The sequence below is a fragment of the Capra hircus genome, chromosome 2 (genome assembly GCF_001704415.2).
Source record: "Capra hircus breed San Clemente chromosome 2, ASM170441v1, whole genome shotgun sequence".
NCBI classification, from domain to species: Eukaryota; Metazoa; Chordata; class Mammalia; order Artiodactyla; family Bovidae; genus Capra; species Capra hircus.
The window spans coordinates 10,095,874-10,114,515 of record NC_030809.1 but is presented as its reverse complement, the minus strand read 5'-3'; the positions used below and the strand labels follow the sequence as shown (position 1 = coordinate 10,114,515).

Genomic DNA, 18,642 nt, shown 5'->3' with positions numbered 1-18,642 from the left:
CCTTCTAGGTTGATACATAGTCCCTGTTTGAGATCCCTGAGCCATACAGCAAATTCCCATTGACTATCTATTTTACATATGGTAATGTAAGTTTCCATGTTACTTTTTCCATACATCTCACCCTTTCCTCCCCTCTCCCCATGTCCATAAATCTATTCTCTGTTTCTTCATTGCTGCCCTATAGATAAGTTCTTCAGTACCATTCTTCTAGATTCCGTATATATGTGTTAAAATATGATATTTATCTTTCTCTTTCTGACTCTTTCTGACTGACTTCACTTTGTATAATAGGTTCTAGGTTCATCTACCTCATCAGAACTGACTCAGATACACTCCTTTTTATGGCTGAGTAACATTCCTTGGTGTATATGTACCACAACTTCTTTATCCATTCATCTGTTGATGGACATCTAAGTTGCTTCCATGTTCTAACTATTGTAAGTAGTGCTGCAATGAACAGTGGGAGGCATGTGTCTTTCATTTTTGGTTTCCTCAGGGTATATGCCTAGGAGTGGGATTGCTGGGTCATACGGTAGTTTTATTCCTAAAAAATATGGAGCGCTTCATGAATTTGCATGTCATCCTTGCACAGGGGCCATGCTAATCTTCTCTGTATCGTTCCAATTTTAGTATATGTGCTGCTGAAGCGAGCACGAGGTTTTGTTTTGTGAGGTTTCTTTGTCCCAGAGCAGTTGAGTTGTTTTTCATGTTAAACTCCTGTGTGAATTTAATGCTCATTTGATGACTATAGCTGAAAGAAAACTGGTACTTGAGTACCCACAAATGACAGGAATAAGGTTTCCTCACTTACTCATAGGGATGCCAATGGTAAAGAACCCATCTGCCAATGCAAGATACGGAAGAGATGTGGGTTCAGTCCCTGGGTTGGAAAGATCCCCTGGAGAAGGGCATGGCAATCCACTCCAGTATTCTTGCCTGGAGAATTCCATGGACAGAGGAGCCTGGTGGGCTCCAGTCCATAGGGTCACAGAGTCAGACATGACTGAAGCAATGTAGCATGCATGCACTCAGAGTAAAAGTGAGCCACCATTTATTTTTCCAGTTTTATTGAGATATAGTTGGCACACAGCACTGTATATGCTTAAGGTGTGCAGCATAATGGTTTTACTCACATCCATCATTCCATATAGATAACAGAACTAAAGAAATAGAAAAAAAATTTGTGTGTTTGTTGAAAACTCTTAGGATTTACACTCTTAACAATTTTTGTATATAACATACATCAGTGTTAATTATATTTATCATGTTGTGCATTATATCCCTGTCACTTATTTATTTTATAATGAAGTTTATACCTGCCGCCTTCATCCAGTTCCCCTCCCCCTGCATCTGATAGCTATAAAATTGATCTCTTTTTCCATGAGTTTATTTTTGAAGTATAATTGAGCTGCAACTCTGTGTTAGTTCCTATTATACAGTATATGATTTGGTGTTTTGAAACATTTCAAAATGATCACCAGGATAAGTCTAGTTAAGATATGTTACAATACAAATACATATCATAGTTACTGACTGTATTTCCCATACTGTACATTTCATACCCCTGACTTGTTTATTTTGCAACTGGAAGTTTATACGTCTTAATCTCCTTCACCTATTTCTTTCTTCCCCCCTGTCCTCTGACAACCACCTGCTTTGTTCTCTGTATCATAGTTCTGTTCACTTAAGGGATCTCAGTTCCCCAACCAGCAGTTGAATCCCAGTCTTCCCAGGTGGCCCAGTGGTGAAGAATCCGCCTGCCAGTGCAGGAGACTCTAAAGACTCGAGTTCGATTGCTGGGCTGGGAAGATCCCCTGGAGTAGGAAATGGCAACCCCCTCCTGTGTTCTTGCCTGGAAATTCCATGGACAAGAGGAGTCTGGCTGGCTACAGTCAGTGGGATTGCAAACAGACGTGACTGAGTGACCGAGCACGCACGCAGACACACACGCGGCAGCTCTGAAAGCGCCAACTCCTAACCGCTAGGCCACCAGGGAACCCATTTCTGTTGTGTGTGTTTGTTCGTTTTTAGATTCCATATATAAGTGAAATCATACAGTATTTGTCTTTCTCTGTCTGACATTGCACTTAGCATAATACCCTCTAGGTCCATCCGTGTTGTTGCAAATAGCAAGATTTCATTCTGCTTTGAGGGGGAGCACTTTTACTGTAGTTGATTTACAGTGTTGTTTTAGTTTCTGCTATACAGCACAGTGAATCAGTTACACACATACAGATCCACTCTATTTTTTTATTTAAATTTTTTAAAATGTTTATTTTTTTGGCTGCATTGGGTCTTAGTCGAGGTACATGGTGCGTTTGATCTGTAGTTGTGACATGTGAGATCTTGTGATTGTGATACGCGAACTCTTAGTTGCACCATGTGGGATCTAGTTCCCTGACCAGGGATTGATCGGGTGCCTACTGCATTGGGAGCCTGAGTCCTAGCCACTGGACTACCAGGGAAGTCCCTGTCCACTCTTTCAGATTCTGTTCCCATATGGACCATTACAGAGTATCGAGTAGAGCTCCCTGTGCTATACACTAGGTCCTTATTAGTTTCCTATATGACATACAGTAGTGTGTATATGTCAGTCCCAAAGGTTTTCATTCCTTTTTTTGTGGATGAGTGATATTCCAGTGTGTACGTGTGTGTGTGTGTGTGTGTGTGTGTACCATGTCTTCTTTATCTAGTCATCTCGTGATTGGCACTTGGGTTGCTTCCGTGTCTTGGCTGTTGTAAATAACGCTGCAGTGAACATGGAGGTGTAGGTATCTTTTCAAGCTAGTGTTTTTGTTTCCTTGGATAAATATCCAGGAGTGTAATTACTGGATCAAAAGTAAGACCTTTTAGATGGATAGTTTGGAGTATTTCAGACCATTCCATTCTGATGAATTTAAGTTTTGCTAGAAATTGGAATTAAGACTGGGAGAGTAAAAATGAACTTTGTGTCTGTTATTGAAGTTATCAGTGATAACCATGCAGACCCTGTGTAATTTAAATGGATTCATAACTAGGAACTTAGGCAAAGATGCAGATACAGGAAATATTTTATGTGAATAAATCTCTTTGGAGCTAGGAATGTTTTGTAAACAAAATCTCAGTTTCATATAGCACCTCTCAAGCATTTTTTTTAGTGCAGCTCACAGCTGAACTGGAAAGATGAATTGAAAGTTTTTCTCCAATTGCTAGTCATCGTTAGACTAAGAACTAGAACCCGACTCACAGTTTTAAGTGGTTTCCAATGCACAATTTTAAGTGTATTTTCTTTTGGACAACCAGATGGATCTTACTTTAAAAAAGAGCTTAATTTTGGCCATTTGAAAAGCAGTTTTTTATTTCTCCTTTGCAAATAAGTTCATCTTTACCATTTTTCCAGATTCTGCATATATGTGTTAATATATGATATTTGATTTTCTCTTTCTGACTTACTTCACTCTATATGTCAGTCTCTAGGTCCATCCACATCTCTGCAAATGGCACAATTTCATTCCTTTTTATGGCTGAGTAATAATAATCCATTGTATATAGTTACAACATCTTCTTTCCTATTCCTCTGTTGATGGACATTTAGGTGGCTTCCATGTCCTAGCTATTGTAAATAGTGCTGCAGTGGACATTGAGGGTGCTTGTATCTTCTTGAATTACGGTTTTCTCCAGGTATTGTACAGATGTAGAGAACAAGCATATGGCTTCCAAGGGGAAGTGGGATTGGGGATGGATTGGGATAGGCATATATACACTACTATGTATAAAATAGATAAACTAATGAGAACCAACTATTAGCACAGGGAATTCTACTCAGTGCTCTGTGGTGACCTAAGGAAATCCAGGGAAGAGGGGATATATGTATATGTGTAACTGATTTACTTTGCGGTACAGCAGAAGCTAACACAAGATTGTAAAGCAGCTATACAGTAATAATCAAAACAAAACAAACCCCAAAACAAAAACCAACCAAAAAAGGCAGTTTTCTGTGGAATAGTTGATACTAGAAGAAACCAGTTTTGCAGGTTGAAGTTATTAGCTCCCGATTTTAGCTTTAAGAACAAAGCTATGATTAAAGCCTGAAGAGTAATAGAAGAAAAAAGGTGGTATTGCCCCTAAAAGATAATAGAAAGTTATGAAATTGCCAGGTGTGAGTGGTCCTTGATAGATGTACAGTATGTTCAAGGAGTAAGATACTGTAGTTTAGAAATCTGTTCCCCTGGACTCCTTTCCCAAAACCAAATTAGGACAAGAAGGAACTTTACATTTATTGAAGGTAGGTCCATAGCTGGTGTCATTCATTTATGAAATTGGTCATTTCTCCTGGTTTTAGATCACAGGTAAGCTTTTATTCTTGGTTCTCCCAGTCAGATACTTTCTTTGTACACTCTTGGAGTTCCATTTATCTTGCCAGCTTTTTTAAACATTACTCTGGTGACCTGAACTGATTTGTCAGTAATTTCTTGTGTTTGGAGAGAGTCTGGTTATATTTGTAGCTTCAGCCCCACCCTGTATTTCAACAGGAAGTGGTAGGTGCCTAAGTCTATAAAAGAGACAATTCTCCTTGGGATTGTTGCATGAGAGTGAGGAACTGCTATATGCAGCAGTAAATTTATACTCCTTTAAATATTTTGATGGACCAACTTAGATTACCGTAAACCTGAGTGTTATGTTTTATTTTGAAATCAAGTGATTGTTTGACTTTTCAGTTGAGATTCTTGAACCACTGTGGAATGCATATTCTTTATCATAAAGAAATTTATCTCCTGAAAGAGGAAACTAGTCTACAAAGCAAGGCACTTCTCATATGCCCCTACCCAAAATGCTGTTAACTATAGAACAGTGGGAAATGCTGAAGTGAAAAGCAGAAGTACTAATTGCCACACATACAATATCCCCACATGTTCTCATCCCATGCTACTGCTGATCAGCATTTTGAGGGTATGTTTCAAACAGGAACTGCCTTGAGAAGCATTTCTGTTGTTATAGTTATTGCTGTAGCTCAGATATACTTGCTTTGGGATGTGACCATAGAAATCTGCAGGTGTTATCAGTGACCATGGCTCTAAATGAAGCATCGTTCATTTATTTATAATAAACAGCTAGTAATACATGTCATTGCCAGAATGAGCAGTCATCTGTGTTTTGTCCTGCTGTTAATAGGAATTCAAAGTGTAGAGTACAGATGAGTGCATCCTCCCCGTCACATGCACTCTTCCTTTATTACCTTATTCCAGCTTCCAAATTCGTCCCTCTCACCTACTTCACCCCACTCCTGCTCCAGGCTTGTCGGGAGCAGAGTTGAGAGTTCAGAGTGTAGGGTACATGTCAGAGTCTCCTTTTGCCTTAAGACTGGCCAAATGTGATATATAAATACCCCATGATAACTTCAAATATACAAACTTGTAGAGTCTTACTGTTGTGAAGGGACCTCAGAGAACACCTCATCCAGTTTCCAATTCAAAGCACAATCCAATCATGGTACTGGCAGTCCAGACTGGTCAGTGTACTCCAAGCCATGGGTTGGAGGGGATGGTTGAAGTCTTTGATTTATTCTGACTCATTCTCAAGTCCCTTAAGCTGAAAATAGCTGGGGGGGGGTGAAGATGGGGGTTGCTGCTGAGTCTGACTGGAAGTCTGTAACTGGTCTAAAAAAAAAAAAAGCTCCCCCCCTTTTTTTTTTCATCTTTGGGTAGCCAACATCCAGATTGGCTTGGGAGGCTCCCCGAGTGTAATTAACTTAACCCCAGGGCACTATCTGGAATGTCCTTTTTACCATTCTGGACCTATAGAAGAGTTTGATTCATGGACATGATCCATCCATCTTTACAGTACCTAGACCTCCCCTGCCCTTATGTTCAAAATGCAAGTGACTGTTGGCCAAGCAGAGGTTATGGCAGCTCTCAGTTCAGTTCAGTCGCTCAGTTGTGTCTGACTCTTTGTGACCCCATGGCATGCAGCACGCCAGGCCTCCCTGTCCATCACCAACTCCTGGAGTTTACTCAGACTCAGGTCTGTTGAGTCAGTGATGCCATCCAACCATCTCACCCTCTGTTGTTCCCTTCTCCTCCAGCCCTCAATCTTTCCCAGTGTCAGGGTCTTTTCAAATAAGTCAGTTCTTCACATCAGGTCGCCAAAGTCCAGCAAATCCAAGAATTTTAGAGTTTTCAATCAGCGATAATCGTGCCTCGGATAAACCTCATTGGCTACGATACTGCCACTGCGTAAAGCTCCAAGAATTTTAGAAATTCTTAAAGATCTTGGCTTAGTCCTTTTATTTTGCAAATGAAGAAACTGAAGCCCAGAGTCAGAATTATATCATCTTTGATTTAGAGGGCATTGTATCAGTCATCCAGTCTGACCTCTCCATATCATCTTCTTACAGTCTAGGAATCTCTCCCCCAGCATGCCTAATAGCTGGTATCCAGGGGATGATACTGGGGAACTTATCACCTCTGAAGAGAACCCATTCTAATATAGGACAGCTCTAATTAAAAGGAACTAACTTAATTGAAATCTGCATCCCTATAACTTTTATCTTCTCAATGTTTCTAATTTAATTCCTCTCCTATGTAACATCCCTGAAGGTAAGACCTTCTCAAACCCCCAAATTAGCAAATATCACTATAGTCTATAATTTTTCTAATCAAAGTAAAGTATAACTGAAAAAGAACTTCTACTGATTCTATAAAGACAGGACATTCCACTTTTCATGTGTCCAGAATTACTTTTTCTAGCTAAGAATGACTACTTTCTTGGTTTTCTTCACTGTCCCTTCATTACTGGCACTAGCATTTAGTTCTTTTCATAGTACTTTTATTTTAAAAAAATTTTTATAAATGGCAAGATCTCAGTTTCCTGATCAGGGATTGCAACAAGGCCACAGCAGTGACAGCACCAAATCCTCACGACTAGGCAACCAGGGAACTCCCTCATAATATGTTTAATAAAGAAATGTACATTTTATCACTTTGTACAGAACAGATAGGGCTGAAGGATTGGACTCACCCTCACAGCCTGTCTGTGGTTTCCCAGTTCTTATTTGCTAGCTGTGGTGGGCCTCTCCATTCTATCGTCTCCTTCTCATCCTGGGAAGAGTTTCCCAACTGGTCTTCTTACCTCCAGTCTTCTGCCCAAATACAGCTTCCTACTTCTTTTAGAATGATTTGTCTAAAAATGCAGATTTGACCATGTCACTTCGTTAATTTAGTAGTTCCTCAACACCCAGTGCTCCACTGATTTTCCATTAAATGACGACTGATGATCGAGGAGTTTTTCTCAACTGGATTCCCATGAGAACATTAAGCCCTAATGCCATTAGGTATCCATTGTATATAATGCATTAGCTTCTCTCCAGTGCATCTGGAATGGTGCTAGTTGTTTACACTCTTGATGAGAATGGAGAAAACAGTCACTCTAGTCCTTTTCTCTATTCTGTGGTTCAGATGAGGAACCCATTGTAAAAGAGTAGAGGAGAGAGAATGTTTGTTCTTCAAGAGGTCCAACAGCATGGCTGGGAGCAGTCTCCAGAAACAGAACTCACAAATTTCATTGATGTCTAGGGTTTCATCTTTAAATTTATGTGAACACTGCGTTCTACTACATAATATGTCCATTGTTAAAAGTGTTTCAAAATATTTGTCAATGAATAAAATTGACTTTACAGGAGGATTTGCCTCAGGTCTATTGAACTAAAAATAACTGCCTTTTTTTCTTAGCCCTGTAGTGGACATTTTATATATGTTACATTATTTAATGTCTCTAGGAAAATTGCCCAAGATCACACAGCTAGTAAGGTGTCAAGACTCAGGGCACTAACCCAAGTATGTCTCAACTCCACAACTTAAAGCTGAGTTGAGTCAAGAGCCTTTGCTTCATTTCCAAGTTTATCTTCACTGGAATGTAGGATTTCTTTCTTGGTCAAGTTAGTATTTTGGTTCAAATTGTGCATAATTCCATACTTCTTTTGAAGAAAAGTGAGTAGTAATGTGGGTGATTCCATTTAATAAGGACTCTTGTCTTTCTTTGGTGACTCTGAAACATGTAAAATGACTTTTTTTAGTAGCAGATTCACTTTCCTAATTCTTTTGTCTTGATGGATATTGAATACTGTAATTTTTTTATTACTCTAGCTTGATGTGGGAGCTGGGTTTTTTTTTGGCAAGACGTAGCTAGCTATCTTGGTATTGAAAACTTGGCGCCCCCCCCCCCCCACCTCCAGATGACACAGGGTTGACTCCATTTGTGTCTTCTTACCCAAGGAACTTGGAAAAACATAAATGCTTAAGTACCAAGGTGTTATGAGTGGCTTCCCCAGTTTCATCCCCATCTGACATTTACCTAGCTATTTGGAATCCAGTTTCCATTAGGTGTCCAAAGAGAATGTCTGGAATGCCCTGTCAGTAGCCATTTGACACAGAATTTCAAGGGGATCTGGCTCCTGTAGCTCCTCTAAGATGCTGGAACAAGTTCTGAAATGATTGCTAAAGGAGGGGGCCATAGTGGCTATTTCCAGTCATCTCTGGCTGCACCCTGAATTTCTGGCTCTTCTGGTGAGCTTGAATTTGGGGAATCTGGGGGCATCCAGAGGGTGCACAGCCCTGTGAGCTTCTTTTATTTGTGACCCCTTGTCTCCCTTTCTGCTCTAAACTCTTTCTCAGTTTGAGTTAGTTACTGAAGCTGCATGTTAGTACCCAGTACCCTTTACATTATGTAAAAGAGGAGAATCATTAGACTGGAAGGGAAAGTCCAGAGTTTGGATTAGAAAATCTGTTGAATCAAAGGGGAACTTAGCTGAGGAACAGAATGAAAATTATTTCCTTAGACAGTAGACAAATATTCAGGAAACACCTCTGCACCCCAAAGATAGGCACAGCTGCCATACAGTGACTATTAAAGGGAGGTTCAAAGTTAGGAGCAAACAGCTGATTCTCTTGGTTCTTGGGCTGTTGCTGTTGGTGACAGGAAATCTTGTTCCCCAGGCTGCTGGCTTCCTGTTTTATTTTTACTCTTAGCAGATCAGAATGTCCATAACAAGGAGCAGTCTGTTCCAAAGGGTTCTACTCCCTCTTTGAGCTGAAGGGCTTTTTTTTCTTTTGGTCAGACAATATGTTGGTTCACTTTTAAGTTCTATGATGTATAGCTTGGTTTAAGCATTTCGTGTTCACAATCAACTTTTTTGGTGATGAGCTGGTGTTTTAAGATTCAATGTAAGTAAACCTCTGTGGATTTGTGTGTGTGTTTTAAGAGGTGTTTGCAATCTTGGGGACTTGAGTATATTACCTTTATGCTTTACCATTTAACTTGCCATTTTCCCTAGCACAGAAACCTTTAGGCTGCTTCAGATTTCTTTAGTTTCACAAGTTAGGTGAACAGTTCCAGCCCAGTGTGCCTTGGCTATAGTCATATAGTCATTTTGTTGGATAAAAAACCTCCTCCTGTCCTCGTAAAGTTAGGAATTTGGTAATCTAACTCTGAAACAATAGCTCAGCGTGAACCTAAAGTGCTGGGGGATTTCCTAGGGAAAGGGGCTTAGCCGACAGGATAAGAACCAGTAACTGGAAGGTTTCCGGATCTGCTCCAGACACTTCCTGCTGTCTCAAGAGACTTTTGGCCCAGGTGTGTTGAACCGGATGGGAGAGAGAAAGGGAGCTGTGAGTAGAAGAGAAAGGACTGCTGGGGAATCTTGCAGCACAGTGTGCTTGGCATCATGTTTAATATATTGAACATATAGAATTTTCCTTGGTATTCTTTCATTGTGTCCATTTACAGAGTGCACTTTAGTAGTCTTAATAGATACTGACAGTGTTTAGTTGTACATTAAGAGTCCTCCATCAGGGAAGAACTGGAGAAATTACGTCCTGATGTAGATCAGTGGAATCACTTGGCAACGTAATTTCGTTGTGGAGACTATCAGATGACAGAAGCTCTTTTTTGATTCTCATAATTGATCATCTGGAATCTGATCTGTTCTGATTGTGGACACCCCCAGGTTAGGATCGGTACCATCCAGGACCTGCTGAATGGGCTGTTTTCTGACCATGCGTCCCTGCCTCTAGAGACTTCTGTTAGCTGGAGCATACTTGTTATTTTAGGGTTTTTAGGTTTTTATACTGCCTCTGTACCTTCAGCCAGCAGTCACCAGTTCAGAATTTCTAAACTCATCCAGTAGGGCTCTGATAGCAAACCTGTGAAAGAGGGGTGTGATGGGGAGGGCTTAAAGCAGGGGAAAAAGAGAGAGAGAGGCAAAGATTTTTTAAAGCTGTTTAGATCAGAACAAGACAAAAGGAAAAACGACTCACACAGCCTTGGTGTGCCTGGAATTTGTGGTTGAGTAATACTTTCCTGTTATTTCTTTTTTAGGTTGTTTTTCATCATTCAGAACATTGCCTGAAGCAGGTCCACCATGCCGTTAGTAACGAGGAACATCGAGCCAAGGCACCTGTGCCGTCAGACGTTGCCTAGCGTTAGAAGCGAGCTGGAATGCATGACCAACATCACCCTGGCAAATGTCATCCGACAGCTGGGCAGCCTGAGTGAGTGCCGCAGAGAGCCTGTGCTTTGCCCTCAGGGGTCGTTGGTGCTCTTTATTTCCTCCCCTTCTCCTCCGTGTTCCTCGTTCTCCCCCATCTGCCTTCCCTAGGTAGTGCGAAAATTTATCCCACCCTCACCCCTCCCCAGAGAGAGGCTTCTGTTTATACAGATTCTTCCCCTCAACCCTTTCTTCATCTACCACCACCCTCTAGGTTCCCTCCACCTCCCCCTCCACCTGCTTCAAAAGAAATCTGTGGGAAGGGTGGCAGGAAGGGCTGCAGCAGAAACTGCAGATGGAATGACAGAGCAGAATTCTCTGTGTAAAGTGGGAGGTTCACAGAGCAGTATCTTGGGTTGGGGAATGTGCCTGTAATTGCACAAGCTATTCGATGTAGCCTGACTTTGTTGAAGCCTCAAATGTACCAATAGTCTTTATCTACCCAACCCCCCCCCCCCACCTTTCTTCACAAAGAGGAGTAGAGCAAACACGCATTCAGAGAGATTCTGGCTGACTTGTCTACCCTGGTACACATTTAATTGTGCTGCAAGCCCCCAGGTCTAAGTTCAGGGTACAAATTACTTCTGTAGTCTCTGGGGTATTGGGAGTTTTGCAAGCTGTGTGAACACAGTGACACAGATTGTAGCTGGAGCCATTCTTCTCTAGGAGGAAGATGGGGGTTAACCTAGTCTATTTTGAAGCTGAGGGAAAGCCAGCTCAACTGTAATTTTTTTTTTTTTAATTGCTAAGAATGAATGAGACTGCCTTCAGTGGGGTACATGCTTGGGTTTGGATTTCATTCTGAATTGAGCGGATTTTGTTTGCTTGGAGCCGAGATATGGGAAAGGCAGATGCTTGGATAGGCTCTGCATTTGTCTAGTGCCATTCTAGTTCCCATAAGAACCTCTGTCAAAATGCCATTTTAGTGATCTTCCTTAGCAAAAGCATCTTAGTGTGAATTATTTCAGACATTTAACCCTCCTGTCGCATCACTGCCTTTCGTGAAAGCAGTGGAATATCAAGAAAGCCTGCATCCCCCCCCCCCTCCCCTGCCACCCCAGATAGTAATAGCCCCTGCCTTGGAAATAGGGGCCTGAGGAGATAGAGGCCTGTGACCAGATGATGTATGGGGTCTGAGATTCCTAAGCCGTCACCCAGCTCAGAGGCCATCTCAGTTGATCCAGGGCTTAGGGAAACCTGGATGGGGCGTCAGGAAAGAAATGAAACCCTGCCAGTGTCTGTCTTACACAAAGGACCGTTGACAGCAGTGCCACAGCAGTACGACTAACAGGGAAGCACGTGAAGACTGCAGAGAGCCTCACTGCTCCTTAAAAGCATCCTTTCTGCTTCTGTCACCCTGAGAAGGCCAAATGGGTGGAAGTCAGTCACACGCGGGTTCCTTCTCTGTAGGACAAAGGACATCTAGCTAATGATGCGTCTTCTTCTCTCTCAGCAGGAGTTACGGTCTCTCTCAGGTGTTTTTCCAGCGCAGTGTTGCTGGATGGCATTGCTCACTCTCCCACTTGTGATCAGGCACTCCTATCTTGAGGAAGTTCATCTGAGGGCCAGGGTTGGCCTGTGCTTATGGAAACAAGATTTTCTCACATCGTAGAGCTGGCCGACCCTTTATTCATCCAGTAAACATGTATTGAACATATTTTATGTGCCAGGTGCTGAGAGGATACAGCAATAATAAGAAGTGGTCTCTGCCTTCTGGGAGCTCATAATCTACCAGAGGAGAAAGAAATAAGGGGAGAATGAGAGAGGGTGAGAAGAGATCTCATATTTGTTGATTGCCTACTTTATGCCAGGTTTTAATAGGATCTTGACATATAGCTGCTGCTAAGTCACTTCAGTCGTGTCCGACTCTGTGCGACCCCATAGACGGCAGCCCACCAGGCTCCCCTGTCCCTGGGATTCTCCAGGCAAGAACACTGGAGTGGGTTGCCATTTCCTTCTCCAGTGCATGAAAGTGAAAAGTGAAAGTGAAGTCGCTCAGTCGTATCCGACTTGTAGCGACCCCATGGACTGCAGGCTACCAGGCTCCTCCGTCCATGGGATTTTCCAGGCAAGAGTACTGGAGAGGGGTGCCATTGCCTTCTCCATTTGACATATAGACTATCTAATTTAATCTTCTTAATAATCCTTTGAGGTGAGAAGTTGGCATTCCCGTTTTTCAGGTGAAGAAATGAAGGCTCAGAAAAGTAAGGTAACTTGCCTGCAGACACAGTAGCCACTGAGAGGCAAAGTCAGACTTCCTAAGAATTTCTAAGCTTGCCCCCTGGCTCCCTGGCTCCCTGGCTCCCTGGCTCCCTGGCTCTCCCACGACTGCCCTGCATTAGACCTTTGCTGTGCCGTACTAAGTCTCTTCAGTCATGTCCGACTCTTTGTGACCCTGTGGACTGTAGCCTGCCAGGCTCCTCTGTCCCAAGGATTCGCCGGGCAGGAATACTAGAGTGGGTTACTGTGCCCTTCTCCAAGGGATCTTCCCGACCCAGGGATCGAAACCACGTCTCCTGCAGCTCCTACATTGTAGGCTGATTCTTTACCGCTGAGCCACCAGGGCAGCCCAACTGAACACTCACCAAACGATTCTTAGACCACCTCTGGCTTCCCTTTCTCTGATCAACCTCTTTAAATCTATAAACCTAAAAATTGTGTAAAGTCTTTTAAATCGTAAACTTATATGTTCTTGCCAGAGTGGTCTGTCCAAAAACTAAAATCTGACTTTTTACTTTCATAATTCTGATTTGTTTGAATTTTAAAAAGTTGAGTCTGTGTTAACTTTTGCAATTTAAAAATGTTTTTAAAATAAGAGCATAAATGTTAGCTATGTATTTTATCTCCCGTCTTCCTCACCATGAAATTATTTAATTTTAAATTCCTTCGCTTGGCATTCAAGGCTTTAAGACCTACCTTTCTTTTCAGCCTCATTTTCTGCAGTCCATCTTTTTCTCCCATTTTATAATCTTTTAAAGAGATTCTTTTAAAATTAAAAAGGGAAAAAAGAAGGGAGGGAGGAAGAAGGAAGAAAAGATGAATTGCCAACTACTCATAGCTTCTGAGACAGACCATATACTCTTCATACTTTCGCACGGCGCTTTTGTTCCCACTGCTAGGGAGCCCTTGCCATTTTTGTAGAGGATCTTCAAGACCCAGCTTAGAGATCTCCTCCTGGTTGGACTGAGTACTCCTCTGAGATCCTATTACTTGCCTGTATTATATTACCTGCCACATTATATTAAAAATTGTCTGTATCTCCTATACTAAAGTAAAAGTTTTTTGAAGGCAGAAATCATGTGTGGTTTCCTTGAACCCCAGTGTCTATCTTGTATAGTACCCGGCACCCAGTAGGAGCTCAGTAAATATTTGTTAAATGATTCGTGCTTCTATTCTTTCTACCCTTCCATGCTATTGGTGCACAGAGAATACAGGGAAAGAAGGAATATTTCCTGTGGGGAGTGGGAACATAGCAAGAATAGGGAGAGTCAAGAAAAGCTTCATAAAAGAGGTTACATATGAACCGAACCTTGAAAGATGACTAGGATTACATCCAGCAGAGAAGGGTGCAGAAATGGGCTCCTGCGTACTTCAGGCTCATGACCTTGACCTCATGTATTATATACTCTAGCCGGAAGTGCTTGGTCTAGTAGGGAAAGTCTGATTATGGAACGCATGAAGCACAAAACTAAAAATTTCACAGCCATGGATTGCTCCCTGATAGCATATCCAGAGTTATTTTCCCTCAGGGCAGTGAGATTGGCGTTTCACGTGTTAGGTTGCCACGTCTTAGAAAATGTGCAGCCAACCAGCACTTCTGAATCAGTGTGCTGACCACCTAGGAGATTGGAACCTCCTCTTGGGTCATTAAGAAGATTTGTTTTCGTTTGAAAAATTATACTGCTAAGGTATCTTTTGCAGAATGAAGTAGATGTCTGTTATGAATGTCCTGATTTGATAGTGGATCTGTCTTGGTAATCTGAATGAATGAAATTAACTCTGAACAAGATATGTACGTATCACACTCCTGTTTTCAGAGGTTGGAGTACTTTTTAGTACTTACAGAGCAGGACTATCACATTACCAACTGGAATTATATTTAAATTGGAAGATCCCCTGGAGAAGGGAATGGCTACCCGCTCCAGTATTCTGGCCTGGAGAATTCCATGGACTGTGGAGTCCATGGGGTTGCAAAGAGTTGGACACAACTGAGTGAATTTCAGTTTCATTTTCAAGTGTAAGTCTTAAGATACTGAGATATTGATACTCTTAAAAGTCATCAGTATAAGGACGAATCTCATTATATAACTTTTTACGATTTGGGCTTATTTAGTCCTGTGACAACTTGGTGAGATAGATACAGTTGTCCCCATTTCACAGATGATGAAACTGAGGCTGAGAGTTTGACTTGGTGAAGAGTCAGTAAGACAAGGATAGAGATAAAGAACTGAGACTTAAATTCAGACTTTCTGGTTTGAAGACTAATGCTTCTTCCATGTATTGTCTTGAGTTCCAAGTATGCTTAAGTCCTGAGGTAACTTGACAATGGGGAAGCCTTTACACCGCCTCACTGCCTCTTCAAGTAGCATTCTCAGTGTCACCGTTTTTGTGTGGTGGAGTTCTTTGTATGATTTTTATCTTAAATCACAGGAGCTCTTCCTGCTGTCACTGCTCCTTTCACTGAGGAGCACGGAAAGTCCTGGGTACTCTCTTGGGTGATCTGAGGGTGAGTTGACTTGGGGTTTTCTTTTCCTCCAGAACAGTTGGTTGGTTACCAGATATTTTTGAGCCTTTGTTACTTTCCATACTAATGTTGTGTGTTTCTCAGTCAGTCTTTTATTACCTAGGCAAGCATGATACAGTATGGTTTTTGTTTTTTGTTTTTTTGAATATAGTTGATTTGCAATATTATATGTGTCAGGTGTGCAACATAGTAGTTCACAATTTTCAAAGGTTATATTCCATTTATAGTTATTATAAAATATTGGCTATATTCCCTGTGCTCTATAATATATCCTTACAGCTTATTTTATACCTAGTAGTCTGTACTACCTCTTAACCGCCTAGCCTATCTTGTCCCTTCCCTCTTCCCTCTCCCCCCTAGTTTGTTCTCTGTATCTGTGAGTCAATACAGTATGGTTCTTATAGGAACTTAGCCGTTTTATGGACAGGGATCAGATAGGAATCTTCAGCCTGCACAGTGGAAATGCAGTTTGTTAGCCAGTTTGAGTCCTTTGAGCTCAGGAGCTTCCCATGGTTGTTTAGATCACAGAACCATTCAGTATGCAAAGACTTGCTTCTTCCTTGATTAGAAGCTCCTTATTGACTAAATCTACTAGCAGTCCAGAATATGGTGTTGATTGGTCTTATGCTTACTCTTCAGGTTACACTGGGAAGGTGAGTGAGCTGCAGTTCACCCTCAAGGTGAAGTTTTGGCCTTTTGAACTCATTTTTTCCCCCTCAGGTGTGGACTAAGCATAAATGTAGTTTAGAAGCTAAAAATCAGATCTACTTTAAATAATTCTCAAAGAAATGATCTGTTGGTTGGGCGCAATCACTTATGCCTGCCTTCACCTTGCAAGTAACACACTCGGATGGTATATTTATTTGTACGCACCACTTTTCAGTTCCTAGCAAGAATGTGCTTTGTGGCTTGGAATGACAGTGTGGAGGTAGTGTCAGATTGCTGTTACATTTCTCTGGCCGCAGATTCTCCTTGCATTCCAGGGTTGAAAGTACGGAGCTCTTTTTCTAAAAAACAAGACATTGTGGAATGAGACTACTGGTGTGTTGTTTTTCAGGGAGAGCTTGAATGTTTCAGCTTTCCACTTGTTCCCTGAGATGTAGATTTGAAGGATTATAACCTAAAGCAAAGACTTTCAAAATTGTAGCTTATGAATCATAAAATCACCTTTTGACCCTTTAGAAGAAGTTGTTAGTCTCTACTAGGAGTTGTTAGTGACAGTTCAAGGCCTCTCCCAGATACCACATCTCATCATGGTTGTTCAGCGTATTTTGGGGGCTCCATTGAAGATGTAACTTCTTTTTTTTTTTTATGTTAATTGTAAACACTTAACTAACTAATTCACAATTTGTTTTCCAGAACCACTTTCAGAGGGTACTTTTACAGAACAGCAAACAGCTAAGGCCTATAGGCAAATATGTAGACATACTATCCACTCTTCTAGGATGTTTCTTTGTATTACACCTTTTGATTTTATTCAGCTTGCTTTGAGCTCATGACAGCTCAGTTTGCCAAGAAGACTCTTAGTTACAGAGCACACTGCAGGCTGCCCAGGCTTTGGAGGGTGTATCTCTGTCTCCAAGAACAAGCTCTTCCTGTAGACTGAACCATCTTAGAGAGGCGAGGTCCCTGTGTGTTTGGGAGGTGGGGAGTACAGTCTTTAGTAGCCAGTTTTTCTGACCATTTTGTCACTTTTATGCACTAGTGACTTGGTTCTTTGCTCTCTCAGGTAAATATGCCGAGGACATTTTTGGAGAGCTCTTTACTCAGGCAAATACTTTTGCCTCTCGGGTAAGCTCCCTTGCTGAGAGGGTTGACCGCCTACAAGTTAAAGTCACTCAGCTGGATCCCAAGGAAGAAGAAGGTAAGGAAGCTGAGCTCAGCATTTGCAGGCTCTGCTGAGCAGTTGCTTAGATTTTTTTCCCCTGATTTATAAAAAAGTGAGAGGGGAAATCACAGAGACCTATGGAGTTCTTTGAAATGACACAAACCTGGGTGATGTGAAGAAACCTTTTCATTTCTACCATACCTCCACACACTCCCTTTCTCCCATTTCCCCAATTCCTTCTTTCTCAAATTCTCCTTCCCCCCCGTCTTGTTTTGCTACCATAAAAGTACTTGGAAGATTCAATCCTCCTAAGGAGGGGCCTGCTAGATCTGGCCACATAGTAAACCTTTGTGTTGCCTCATTTTGTTCAGTCATGAAATGGCTGGGCTGCTGACAGCCTTGTGGGGCTTCCCCAGAGGGGGAGAAGGAAAAAAAAAAAAACCTGGCTGCAGACAGCCGCAGCCAAGAAACGCAGCAGCTGAGGCCTCTCCGGCTGGCGTGACTCAGTGTTTGCTCAGATAGCCTGTCGTCCATTTTCTAATGCCTTCCATCTTCTTTCAGTATCACTACAGGGAATCAACACCCGAAAGGCCTTCAGAAGCTCTACTGTTCAAGACCAGAAGCTCTTTGACAGAAACTCTCTCCCCATACCTGTTTTGGAAACATACAACACCTGTGATACTCCTCCACCTCTCAACAATCTCACCCCTTACAGGTAACCTGGCTAGCTTCTCCCCTCTTCAGCCTGTGGCTAACAACACTAGATTGTCATTTTAAAGATGTTGTGTACATCAGAGGATTATATCAAAAAGTGTACTACCTACCCCAGAGTTGTTTGTGGTGGAAGAAGCTAACATTTACCATATAAACAGGTGTCACTTATTATTGTTTGGTTTCTGAAACTCATATATAATATGATTGAACATAATATATAATATTGAAAGTTTGCTATAGCATTTATGCTGCAGAGTTTAATTTGGTATAAGCCAAGTCCGTCTTGGACTCCATCCAAGGAATTTAGTTATTATAGAACCAAAAGGACTTTGTTACAAGGCAGTCCTATAGCTTGCATCCCAGGGGCAACATTTTAGCAAGGCTCCCACTTACTCTGAAACCGCTAGATTACCAGATGTTTGGGCGTGTTAGTGGGGCCAGCCTTGTGCACTGGCTTCTCTGGGCCCTGAGGGTCCTTCCAGAGCCTAAGGAATACTTGGCATTCTTCCAAATGAGTGTCGTTCACTTTGTTTTGAACATCCTTTCAACATTCCCCTGTGAAAGGACCTACAGTGTATGGCTGGACTTGAAAAAGGTAGCCTTATAGACAGCTTAAAGCCCCTCCCCTCTAGTGGTCTGGTCTGGTAGTGTTACTGTGTAAAAAACTTCCAAGCAGGGACAGAAAGCGAATATTTATCTTGCTCGCATCCATAAATATCTTTGGAACAGGTAAAAGTAATTACAGATAGCTGGAGGCAGATGTCTTCTGTGAGACATGGGTGTACTGCAAAGTAGAGTGTGTGTGTGTGAAATTCAAGGACACCCACCTGATCCAGA

At 41.8% G+C, this 18,642-nt stretch overlaps 1 protein-coding gene across 4 annotated transcripts in view; it reads left to right on the top strand.

Moving 5' to 3' along the window:
* The window catches only part of WASF2 (WAS protein family member 2), a 73,894-nt gene that overhangs the window by 43,137 nt on the left and 12,115 nt on the right, over positions 1-18,642 (top strand). For 3 of the 4 annotated variants that reach the window (XM_013973964.2, XM_018056745.1, XM_018056759.1), the window contains exons 2-4: positions 10,351-10,523; positions 16,993-17,127; positions 17,653-17,806. In XM_013973964.2, the coding sequence (XP_013829418.2) occupies positions 10,394-10,523; positions 16,993-17,127; positions 17,653-17,806 (419 nt within the window). In that variant the 5' untranslated portion in view covers positions 10,351-10,393. Of the gene's footprint in view, positions 1-9,105; positions 9,198-10,350; positions 10,524-16,992; positions 17,128-17,652; positions 17,807-18,642 lie in introns of those variants that run through there. The other variant, XM_018056751.1, reaches the window with a different exon arrangement.